Source organism: Crinia signifera, chromosome 5 (genome assembly GCF_055691185.1).
Source record: "Crinia signifera chromosome 5, ASM5569118v1, whole genome shotgun sequence".
NCBI lineage: Eukaryota > Metazoa > Chordata > Amphibia > Anura > Myobatrachidae > Crinia > Crinia signifera.
Window position 1 is genome coordinate 260,097,970 of NC_139221.1, and position 13,201 is coordinate 260,111,170.

At 43.7% G+C, this 13,201-nt stretch overlaps 1 protein-coding gene across 1 annotated transcript in view; it reads right to left on the reverse strand.

Moving 5' to 3' along the window:
* RAB18 (RAB18, member RAS oncogene family) overlaps window positions 1-13,201 on the reverse strand; it is a 61,492-nt gene that overhangs the window by 21,482 nt on the left and 26,809 nt on the right. Inside the window, exons 2-3 of the mRNA XM_083188914.1 lie at window positions 10,021-10,076; window positions 8,168-8,229 (exon numbers count right to left, since the gene is read on the reverse strand). Coding sequence (XP_083045040.1) covers window positions 8,168-8,229; window positions 10,021-10,076 — 118 coding nt within the window. The remainder of the gene's footprint in view (window positions 1-8,167; window positions 8,230-10,020; window positions 10,077-13,201) is intronic.

Sequence of the window (13,201 nt, forward strand, 5' to 3'; positions counted from 1 at the left end):
TAAAGGCAAGCCTCTTTTTAATGCAGGTGGGTGATGGCTACGTGCATCGAGCAGGGTGTTCCTGTCGGTGGGTTTGGAGTAGATAGAGCTCACCAAGGAGTCGCCAGAAATTTCAATTAGCACATCAAGGTATTGAATCATCGATTGGCTCATGTTGTAAGTGAATTTTATCGGATGATCAAGGGCATTGATCTTTTGCATCATATTTTCAAAGTCATCTTTAGAGCCTGTCCAAAACAGTAGGATATCATCGATATACCTTGTGTATAAAGCGATGTTGTCCATCGATGGGGTCTCTAGGAACAACTTTTTTTCTGTCTCATACATGTAGGCGTTTGCGAAGGACGGTGCGACCGGGGAACCCATCGCACACCCGGTTTTCTGTAACACAAATCTTTTCTCAAAGATGAAGAAATTGCGTGTTAGTGTTAATCGGAGCAGTTGGGCAAAGAGTTCAATGGGTGGTCCAGTATATAAGGTATCATGGGTGAGAATGGCTTTGGTAGCAGCAATCCCCTCTTCGTGGGGGATGCTGGTATACAGACTTGTGATGTCAAGAGAGCACAGCCACATATTTGGGATCGTGGGGCCAAAATCTCTTAGTTTGATGAGCAAAGAGGTGGTATCTTGTAGATACGTTGGTAGCCGCTGGATGCATGGTTGTAGCAGATGGTCTAAGAAAGTGGATATCGGGCTAAACAGTGAGTCTCTCGCCGAAATTATGGGTCTTCCCGGGGGCTTAAGGAGGTTCTTATGTATTTTCGGAAGACATACATCAGGGGTACTTTCGGGTATTCTGTCGTCAGAAAGTCTCTGGTGGTCTCCTTTATCCAGCCTGCAGTAGTTGCCTGTTGAAAGCAAAAGATCCAATTCTTTTTTGTACAGGACCGTGGGGTCACCGTAGAGGGTTTCATACACATGGTGGTTGGCAAGTTGTGAATACATTTCTGCCTTGTACATATCAATGTCCCAGACTACTATCCCCCCACCCTTGTCGGCGGGGAGGATCATGACATCGTCATATTTGTTGAGTTGTTTGAGGGCAAGCCACTCATCTTTCGGAAGATTAGATTGGACGGTGGTGTTCTTATAAGCATTTCTATTTTTGTTCGCCATGTTCACATTGACATCAAGGACTTTGATGAAACTTTGAATGGAGAGATTGGACGATGGTGGGTCCCATTTGGATTTACGTTTAAATGGATCAGGGGTGTGGGTAGACAATTGGTTGGTGTTTTCATTCTTGAAGAAATCTTTCAGCTTCAAGTTTCTGTTGAGTCTGTTCAGATCCACCTTCCATTGGAAGTCGTCAAACTTGTGTGTCGGCACATACGACAACCCCCGGTTTAAAACCTTACTCTCTGCTGCTGTCAGGGTGCGATGTGATATGTTGAAGATTAAGGTTTCTTCTGGCGATTCTTTGACTTGGCACCTCCGTCCTTTTCCTCCTCTACGAGAGGGTCGGAATCTCTTTCTCGCCCCGCTCTGGTCCGAACTCCAGAGGGGGGGCGCTGCCCGTTTTTTTGGTTCTGACGTTTGCTGCGATTGTCAGTCGTCGAGGAGGCAGAGTCATTGCTGGACTCAGTGTCCTGGCCACCCTTGTTGTACCTTCTCCTAGGTCTGGTGTTTCTCCTAAAGGCTCTGGTAGAACCCGAAGTCCACTGATATACCGCATGTTCAGTATAATCTCGGTTCACTCGGTCGAATTTGTTCCTTTTAAAGGCCACAAGTTCTTTTTTGAACACTGCAATATCGGTTGCAAGTTTTTGGAACCAGTTAGTGGTTGTGTCGGCATTGAGTTGATCTTTATGCAATGTCTCGTATTCCTCAATTTTCTTCCTAGCTTCCTCCATTTCCCGGGCGGATTCTTCGATCACAAGAGTGATCAGATCGAATGAGCAGGTATTTAACACCGCCACCCATCTGCGACAGAAAAAAGACCCCTCCAAAGATAACAAAATAGGGTGGGTTAGAGACTTCACCGATGCCGACCAAATTGTCTCGACTGAATCCCGTTCCTTGTGGCCTGTGGTACAACAGGACAAAAACCTGACGTCCCTGAAGAACAAAAACCTCATGCCGTGCTATAAAAGAGGGCGCAATATTCGCGAATGGGTGGTACGCACAGATCTCTCAACTCGAAATCCCCCTAATATGCAAAGCAGGGTGGGTGGGTGCTATAGATGCACAGGATGCATTACCTGCAGTGGACTCTCCAACACTAAGGTTTTTTACCACCCCTTTTTAGGGACCAAATTCTCCATCAAATACCCCTTGACATGCACTAGCACTTTCATTGTCTACCTTATCAAATGCCCATGTGGCAAATGTTATGTTGGCAAAACCGTAAGGACCCTACGGGAAAGGATTGCCAATCATAGGACAGCAATTAGAGCAGCCATCAAGAAACAAGAACATGATCAACCGGTGGCGCGCCACTTTATGCTGGCCAAACATCCTCTTGCTAGCCTGAGATATACTATTATCGATCAGGTACCTTACAGTTTGAGAGGAGGTGATCGGGCAAAGAGACTTCTCCAATTAGAGAGCCGCTGGATCTATAATCTTGATACAATGTGGCCAAGAGGTCTTAATGAACAGTGGTCCCTTAACATGTTTCTCTGATCCGTTTTTTGCAGTTTTATGTTTTATTGTACTTGTCTCCATTATGTATCTCTCCATGGTCCAGTATGCTTTAATTACATGTGCCATGTGATATGTTCACTGTTGATAATTATGGTGATTGAACTCAGCTGGTCCAGACATACTGAAATGTCCACTTACACGCATGATGCAATGGTTTTTTGACACTGTCTGTTTTGTACACACAGGATCAGCCGGCGGCGGGGCAGAGCGGGGGTTGCCAGGCAACCAACGAAGCTTTCACGCTGAGGACGTTCAGTGTGAACGTCATGACACCCGGAAGCACGTTGAGGCTCAGTGGACACCCGCCCAGCTGAACACGCAGGCGGATCCGGTGCTGATTCTTCTATTTAGGTAAGCTTACTTTTCTTTCACTTTATGTTGCTTCTGATTTGATAAAGGACTGATACTCCGAAACGTTATCTTACCACTTTAACCTGACTGGTTGTGAATTTAATTGAGGAATCCGAGCGAGTGCCGCTATCTCCTGTCTACCTATCTCCCTCCTGGCGGGTGCACCCCGGTAATTATCTACTTGGAAACGGCGTGCCGGTCCCGTGCACAGATATTTACAGACCTCCCTGTTTCAGTGAGTTCTCTGGACCTGGCTACCCGTCGCCTATGTTGACTATCTAATAGTCAGGATCAGATCTAACATAAACAAGACTGGTGCCGCCGCTGTTTAACCCATTCCAGGGTGCAAGTGCTACAGCGGCTGATTTTACCTCACCTGGGTGATTCATTTCTTGTTTGGACTTTGTCTTGAGCTGCACTATATTATGGCTTCAGGCAGTGATGGATTCAACCCCACGGTGTATCCGTTGGGGGAACGTTTACGGTTTTCAGAAGATGAATCCACTGCCGTCCTCTTTAAAGAGCGGTTAGCTGAAGCAGCAGAAGCCCTCACCACAGAGGACATTTACAATAATTTATTCAAACTCAAAAAACGTGAAACGGAATTTCTGCTGCATGGTATCACACTCTCGGAGTACTACCGAGAAAAGAAAATTCCGAGAGGCTTTAGAATAAAGAATGTGCCAACAATCGGGCGCTATAACAATGAATTCTGTCGCAGATGGGTGGCGGTGTTAAATACCTGCTCATTCGATCTGATCACTCTTGTGATCGAAGAATCCGCCCGGGAAAATGGAGGAAGCTAGGAAGAAAATTGAGGAATACGAGACATTGCATAAAGATCAACTCAATGCCGACACAACCACTAACTGGTTCCAAAAACTTGCAACCGATATTGCAGTGTTCAAAAAAGAACTTGTGGCCTAAAAAGGAACAAATTCGACCGAGTGAACCGAGATTATACTGAACATGCGGTATATCAGTGGACTTCGGGTTCTACCAGAGCCTTTAGGAGAAACACCAGACCTAGGAGAAGGTACAACAAGGGTGGCCAGGACACTGAGTCCAGCAATGACTCTGCCTCCTCGACGACTGACAATCGCAGCAAACGTCAGAACCAAAAAAACGGGCAGCGCCCCCCCTCTGGAGTTCGGACCAGAGCGGGGCGAGAAAGAGATTCCGACCCTCTCGTAGAGGAGGAAAAGGACGGAGGTGCCAAGTCAAAGAATCGCCAGAAGAAACCTTAATCTTCAACATATCACATCGCACCCTGACAGCAGCAGAGAGTAAGGTTTTAAACCGGGGGTTGTCGTATGTGCCGACACACAAGTTTGACGACTTCCAATGGAAGGTGGATCTGAACAGACTCAACAGAAACTTGAAGCTGAAAGATTTCTTCAAGAATGAAAACACCAACCAATTGTCTACCCACACCCCTGATCCATTTAAACGTAAATCCAAATGGGACCCACCATCGTCCAATCTCTCCATTCAAAGTTTCATCAAAGTCCTTGATGTCAATGTGAACATGGCGAACAAAAATAGAAATGCTTATAAGAACACCACCGTCCAATCTAATCTTCCGAAAGATGAGTGGCTTGCCCTCAAACAACTCAACAAATATGACGATGTCATGATCCTCCCCGCCGACAAGGGTGGGGGGATAGTAGTCTGGGACATTGATATGTACAAGGCAGAAATGTATTCACAACTTGCCAACCACCATGTGTATGAAACCCTCTACGGTGACCCCACGGTCCTGTACAAAAAAGAATTGGATCTTTTGCTTCAACAGGCAACTACTGCAGGCTGGATAAAGGAGACCACCAGAGACTTTCTGACGACAGAATACCCGAAAGTACCCCTGATGTATTGTCTTCCGAAAATACATAAGAACCTCCTTAAGCCCCCGGGAAGACCCATAATTTCGGCGAGAGACTCACTGTTTAGCCCGATATCCACTTTCTTAGACCATCTGCTACAACCATGCATCCAGCGGCTACCAACGTATCTACAAGATACACCTCTTTGCTCATCAAACTAAGAGATTTTGGCCCCACGATCCCAAATATGTGGCTGTGCTCTCTTGACATCACAAGTCTGTATACCAGCATCCCCCACGAAGAGGGGATTGCTGCTACCAAAGCCATTCTCACCCATGATACCTTATATACTGGACCACCCATTGAACTCTTTGCCCAACTGCTCCGATTAACACTAACACGCAATTTCTTCATCTTTGAGAAAAGATTTGTGTTACAGAAAACCGGGTGTGCGATGGGTTCCCCGGTCGCACCGTCCTTCGCAAACGCCTACATGTATGAGACAGAAAAAAAGTTGTTCCTAGAGACCCCATCGATGGACAACATCGCTTTATACACAAGGTATATCGATGATATCCTACTGTTTTGGACAGGCTCTAAAGATGACTTTGAAAATATGATGCAAAAGATCAATGCCCTTGATCATCCGATAAAATTCACTTACAACATGAGCCAATCGATGATTCAATACCTTGATGTGCTAATTGAAATTTCTGGCGACTCCTTGGTGAGCTCTATCTACTCCAAACCCACCGACAGGAACACCCTGCTCGATGCACGTAGCCATCACCCACCTGCATTAAAAAGAGGCTTGCCTTTATCCCAATATATCAGGGTAAAGCGAATTACCAGCGACTCTGATCAATTGGCTACCCACATGGATAACATGACTGATAAATTTATAAAAAGAAACTACTCCCCAAAAATCTTGGAATTTGCCAGATCCAAAGTGGAGTCCATGGCTAGAGAAGACCTTCTCTCTCGCAGGGTCAAAAAAGACCCCTCCAAAGATAACAAAATAGGGTGGGTTAGAGACTTCACCGATGCCGACCAGATTGTCTCGACTGAATCCCGTTCCTTGTGGCCTGTGGTACAACAGGACAAAAACCTGACGTCCCTGAAGAACAAAAACCTCATGCCGTGCTATAAAAGAGGGCGCAATATTCGCGAATGGGTGGTACGCACAGATCTCTCAACTCGAAATCCCCCTAATATGCAAAGCAGGGTGGGTGGGAGCTATAGATGCACAGGATGCATTACCTGCAGTGGACTCTCCAACACTAAGGTTTTTTACCACCCCTTTTTAGGGACCAAATTCTCCATCAAATACCCCTTGACATGCACTAGCACTTTCATTGTCTACCTTATCAAATGCCCATGTGGCAAATGTTATGTTGGCAAAACCGTAAGGACCCTACGGGAAAGGATTGCCAATCATAGGACAGCAATTAGAGCAGCCATCAAGAAACAAGAACATGATCAACCGGTGGCGCGCCACTTTATGCTGGCCAAACATCCTCTTGCTAGCCTGAGATATACTATTATCGATCAGGTACCTTACAGTTTGAGAGGAGGTGATCGGGCAAAGAGACTTCTCCAATTAGAGAGCCGCTGGATCTATAATCTTGATACAATGTGGCCAAGAGGTCTTAATGAACAGTGGTCCCTTAACATGTTTCTCTGATCCGTTTTTTGCAGTTTTATGTTTTATTGTACTTGTCTCCATTATGTATCTCTCCATGGTCCAGTATGCTTTAATTACATGTGCCATGTGATATGTTCACTGTTGATAATTATGGTGATTGAACTCAGCTGGTCCAGACATACTGAAATGTCCACTTACACGCATGATGCAATGGTTTTTTGACACTGTCTGTTTTGTACACACAGGATCAGCCGGCGGCGGGGCAGAGCGGGGGTTGCCAGGCAACCAACGAAGCTTTCACGCTGAGGACGTTCAGTGTGAACGTCATGACACCCGGAAGCACGTTGAGGCTCAGTGGACACCCGCCCAGCTGAACACGCAGGCGGATCCGGTGCTGATTCTTCTATTTAGGTAAGCTTACTTTTCTTTCACTTTATGTTGCTTCTGATTTGATAAAGGACTGATACTCCGAAACGTTATCTTACCACTTTAACCTGACTGGTTGTGAATTTAATTGAGGAATCCGAGCGAGTGCCGCTATCTCCTGTCTATAAATATAAATATATATATATATATATATATATATATATATATATATATATATATATATATATATATATATATATATATATATATATATATATAGATAGAGAGAAAGAAATGGTTACCATGGCACTGGAAATAGGGTGCATGTTCAGTGGGACATGCCCTCACCCAGCACGAAGTGACAAAGCTCAGCTGTATCCCTCTGTTCTGATTTTAGAGAACTCCGGAACACATACCCTGTATTTATCACGTAAGAGATGATGATAGTGGAGAGTGCAGAGCAACAGCGTGTTAACTCTTGGTAACAGCAAACACAATTTTGTTTTATTTAATTTTTTTGTTCATCACAGAATGCAGTATGAAAATTCAGACATGCAGTCTGATATACAGTATTGGGCCACCAGATCTTACATCGCAGACTACAACATCCGATCTCAATCTGGGGGTTGCATACAACTCAGAATAGGGTTGTGATATGAGCTCAAGAAACAACACAGGTTAGTAAACCATGCAAGAAACCGCTATAGCACCTCCATCCACATCTGATTCAGGTCTCTTGTGCCCCCCTTTAATTACTAAAAAAAAATGTGTCTATTTTAACTGTTATTGCTGTATCCGCAGCGCACACAACGGAAAACTAAGGTAGCTCTTTCAATGGATTATCATTGCTGCGAGTTTAGAGGTAGCAACCCTATTGAGGAGAGGTTTAGAGGTAGCAACCCTATTGAGGAGATCGATGATAAATACACCGACCTTATAAGAGGAATAGCACGAATTTCAGTTTTATGTAAAAAATGATTTAATGTGAATGGAGTTAATGTGGCTTCAAGCATGCATGAAAATACATCCCCAATTTTGTGTCCACTACGCCCTGCTACTGGAACCATTACCCCCACCTGGAGGCTGAGTGTACACATGTGGAATTACTGTAGGACATTAGGGGATGCTTTTTTAATAATAAGATCTGAGTACTTATTCATGGGTCCCATTACTACACCACATTGTTCCACACTGCCCATTTCTGATGAAAGCAGTAGTTTTGGAATGGGCACACAGCTCGAGAATCCCTCAGAAACAAATACATATTTGTAGTCCTTGAATTATGGTAGTGTATAGAACACTACTATATTAAAGGGGTTATTGTTTCTATACTCACCCATATAGCCAGCTTTGCTTTATTACCATCAACAGAAATCGTTTTCACCTTGAAGTCAACACCTACAAAACAAGTTATAACATTATATGTATTGGAGATAAATATTTTGGTTAGGCAATTGACTGTAACCTTGCTGTCCTACTCAATACAGTAAATATTAAAACAATGTCTTATGTGTGGACAAGCCCTCTCACGCAACGCTGCAAGGTGTTGTAACAACCTAACCCAAACAGATAGAGGCATGGTTAGGAGAGAATGCAGTGTTTGTTGGAGTTTTAAATTATACAACCCCCTTCATCTTAAACGACTAGTATATGTGTTTGAGAGGACTCATTGTGAGTACCACTCCTTTGTGTAATGCCATGTGTGAACACTCTGATGTAATATGCATATTCACAATAAAACAGACTATGCAAATAATGAGATTATGTTAAACAGATTACACTCAATCATTTCTATTAGTAGTTCAAGCAAAATCTGGTAAAACGGTATAAAAGTAATGTAAAACTACTAGACCGCTTAAACATCAGGGACATTCCACTGTAATGTATTCAGGGCCAAAACTAGTGGGGCCAGGGGGGGGGGGATGCATGCGCTCCAGGCACCAGTCTCAAAAAAACACCAGCCGATCGGGTCTCTGCACTTCCAGCTGGAGTCCACAGTAAAACACAGAGCCTCCAGCACTGTAGTAGCCAAGATTCAAGTGGCTACCATTACCAGGTGTGTGACATAATATATGTGGGGCCACTGTAGCCACACTGCGCGGTTTGTAAAGTTTAAATATGGTGCTATATAGTGTGTGTGTCTCTATATTTTCAAAATTAAGAAATCCTAGTTTCGCCCCTGACGTATGGGATCAAATTATGTTGAAACTTAAAACAGAGATTTATTTATGTTATTTATGTTTTAAGATGGATGTAATATCAAAGTGCCTAACTAGGCTTTTATTAGGTACAGGGGAAAAAAAAAAGTCTCCATTATACCCAATACAATAAATGTATATGCCAAATTGACCACCATTTCATAAAGGAAACTTCTACAGGACTTGTTAATTCAGCTCAACTCTTTGGGGGATATTCAATCCTCCACTGGAAATAGTGACGGGAGCCTATTCAATGCCTTCTTCCCTGACAGCATTGAACAGGCTTCTCAGCAAAACAAGCCTGACTTTAGAAGCAGCCGGGCTTGTTTTGCCGGCCGTGGATCCTCGAGCTCACGGGCACAGCACAACAATCCACAGCCTTATCTAGCGGCCACGCCCCTTTCTCGCCGATCAGTAGGCAGGACAATAAATCCCGCCTGACGATTTCAATTTGATCCGGCCAGCCCGACAGTCATGTCACACCCTAGATTGAATACCACACTTTGTATTTAAAGTGTGTTTTATTTTTAATGAAAATCTATGAGAGAGTTCAAATTTAAGTTGTGAACCTATATTGAAAGCTCAAAAGATGCTTAGCTACAGATTTAAAAAAAAATATTTTTAAAGGGCCCAACACCATTAAATCAGAGTTCCCACTAGCATTTGTGTTTAGAGTAGGCACCATTAATGCATTTACTTGCGTTAAACACACAAAAGTAGAATACCTCTAAACCTTCCCCCAGCGGCCTAAACACTTAAAACGACAAACTCCGCAAACTTACAATCAGGATTCTGACATCTTCACTGATGTTGTGGCTGCCGGTTGGGATTACTGCACGATTATTTAGACCGGCAGCATTGTAACCGCATACCATTTACATGTCAGATTGATACATAAGTTACATACGAGAATCAATTTGTCTGATCAACAGTGTTTACACAATAATAAGTATCCTTAGAGATCACTTAAACCAAACTAGTAATCACTCACCAATAGTAGCCGCAAGTTCTGGGTCAAATGTGTCATCTGTAAACCTTAGCAGAAGGCTGGAAGAAAAAAAAAATGAATAAAGAACAGTTACAATACACATCCCAAAGAACACCTTGAAGCAAAATATCAGTGTGAATTAACAATAACGTTAAATCCCAAGCAATGAAATTACTACCGACATTCTACATTAAACAAGATAGAGGTACAGGTTGAGTATCCGGTATCCAAATTATTCCGAAAACCATACATTCCAGAAAGTGAAAAAAAATATTTTTTTTGCTAAAAACTCACTGGGGACATCTGTAACAGCACTACTGAGGACATGATATGTAACTGGCACTATATATGTACAAGAAAATTATTGCTTGGCATTCAAATTCAATATCTGATAGTACACAAATTTTGTTTCATGTTTTAAAACCTTGTTTTTTGAACAAATAAAATATATTTGTGTGTATTTTATGTGGTAATAAAATATATTTGTGTGTATTTTATGTGTTTATACAGCATACATACATAACTGAAATATTAAAATATTCCGAAATACGGAATAATCCGTTATCCAAAATTCTCATGGTCCCGAGCATTTTGGATATGGGATACTCAACCTGTACTTAGAGCCTGAAGCTCCGTACACATGGGGCGATGGAGCCTCTGTGATAAGCGAGGTGGCTAAGTAGACATTCCTCACTTAACGACCAGGTTCCGTTCCTACGACCCGGTCGTTAAGTGAATTGGTTGTTAAATTAACCTATATAAAACCCCTTAATACTTCTGAGACATGGGTCGCTAAACAGGCAGGGCAGGTCATAATTGCGAGAGGGTAGGGGGGCAGGCAGTAAAGCAGAGCAGGCGGGGTCGTAAGTCTGAGGAGTCATAGCACGGACGCTAAACGAAGGCCCGGGTCGTAAGTCCGGGTGGTCGATAAACAGGTAGGTCGTTAAGTGAGGAATGTCTGTACACACATTGCGGCACACATGTGATGCACGCTGAGCAGGGTTTTGTCTATGCATGCACGGTCTACCTCTGCAGGCGATGGTTGGGTCCACGCATCACTATCGCTCTAGGGTGTACACACGGAGCGATCCGTGCTTCAGTGCTAAGCGATTTAGTCAGATCACCTACAAATAGTCACCCCGTGTGTATGCCCCTTAAATAGACTGACATTACAGTAGCCAAAATCTAAATCTTATGGAATTAAATAATATTGCAGCAAACCCATCACAGACAATAAAATAAGAAAGCAATGTCGGGTAGATGCAAATTTACTTCTAGCATTTATAAAATAGTAAAGTTTTTCTTTTTTTTTTAAATTTTAAACTTTGGTGTAAAATAAAGAGCCATTATATATCCTATGTAATAAAAGGCAATTGCTGCTTCTCACCTCTGGTGGATAAATGTAAGGGTTTTGCTTGGCAGCAGCCACTAGATGGCACCCTGAGCAATACAAGTGTTTTACTCTGTTCGGGAGCACACACAGCAGTTGGCAGGGCAATTACTGTTGAATTATTAGACAATTTGATGGGCTTGTAGATCATTTTAGACTGGGGGGGGGGGGAGATATTCGATCCCTGCCACTATTTCAGACAAGGGAAATAGTGGCGGGCACCTATTCAATGCGTTCTTTCCAACAACAATGAAGAGGCAGATCGACAGAACGGGCCCACCTTTAACCCCTTCCCTGGTACGCCCGAGAATTTTCCGGGGTTTGCTCCAGGGTGCAGACTGGCAAACCCGGAAAATTCTTGGGGGTGCCACTGCCTGCGCTCCCTACTGCCGGGCAGCGCCGCACTCCGCTTCGGCGGCTACCCGGCCCTGACTCCCTCCCCCCTGCTTTGTGTGGCATGATCTTGTAATTTCACGCCGCACATAGACGGGCTGCCGGGGGCAGGGCCGAGCAGAGGCTATTTACAAAGATCAGCTCCGCCACCTTGACCGGGGAACACAGTGGTAGGTTTTATTTAGGGACCTCTCCCCAGAAAAAAAAAAAAAAAAACCTCACCCAGTGGGGAGCACTCCCTAAAAAAAACAAAAAACACCACCACTAAAGGGGTTAAAAGCTGTTCCGAGAAAACCCATGAATTTTCGCAATCGTAGGCATTTACACGGACAAGCCCCCTTTTCGCCGATCAGCAGGCGGGATGTTGAATCCCGCCTGCCGATATGCAGGCAAGCAAAACAGAAATGAGCCAGGGTCACGGCTGTCGCGACATAGAGACAGTCATGACCCGGGATTGAATACCCCCGAGATCCGTCCTAACTGTTAAATAACTGCACATTTCAGGAGAAACATAAGTGGTGAATAGGCACCACAGTAAAAGGTAATTGTACGGTGTGCTACAGTATATCAGTAAATATATAGGACGTTAAGTGCTAAAAAAAAAAAAAAAAGGGAAGGGTATAACAGCCTATAGTATAATGCTAAAACTTGTTAACTTAGAAGAATGAAATTAAACAAAAAACAGAGAGAAAAGGGAGTCTGGGTGGGGGCACTCTTCTTCAGAGAAAAAAGCTAAACGGTCAACTGATTAAACATCAATTTATTAATTATTAATAGAATGCATACATCCTTGCGTGTAATATGTGCCAGTTATTTAGGTTACTACAACCCTTCATAAAAAAAAATAAAAAAATAAAAATGAAAAAAATGAGTGCAGTAATCAAAACATAAACGACCAGTGGAAGAATGACCCTAATACCTCTTATAAGATATGTGCCAAAGAATTGGATCCATGGATAGGATTTAATCATTGGTGGTCAGTAGGTAAACACTAACAAAGAGAACTTCTCTGATACGGCCATCTTCCCATCTCACAAGAGCCATCTTCCCATCTCACAAGAGCGATGTCAATCAGGGATGTCCAGGTATAGCTCCTCAGTGTCTGTATAAATTGCAGGGTTCGCAAAAACGCGCTATATCGCGTATTTTACCCTAAAACGGTCCCCGGGGACTCAGTTTTTAAAACTAAAGGGGTCCCCGAGGACGCGCTGTACTAAACCTGTCAGCCGCCGCCGCGAGCCAATCACTGACTGCAGCGGCCGCCGGCAGCCAATCACTGTAGGTTTTACACAGTTTGCTGCCGCTGCGCACCTTAAAGCCACGCACCCTGCATGAGAGCAGGTTACCATTTCAAAGTAACTCTGCGTCCTAAGTCCACTCCGCTGCTGAGAGCAGGGGGGG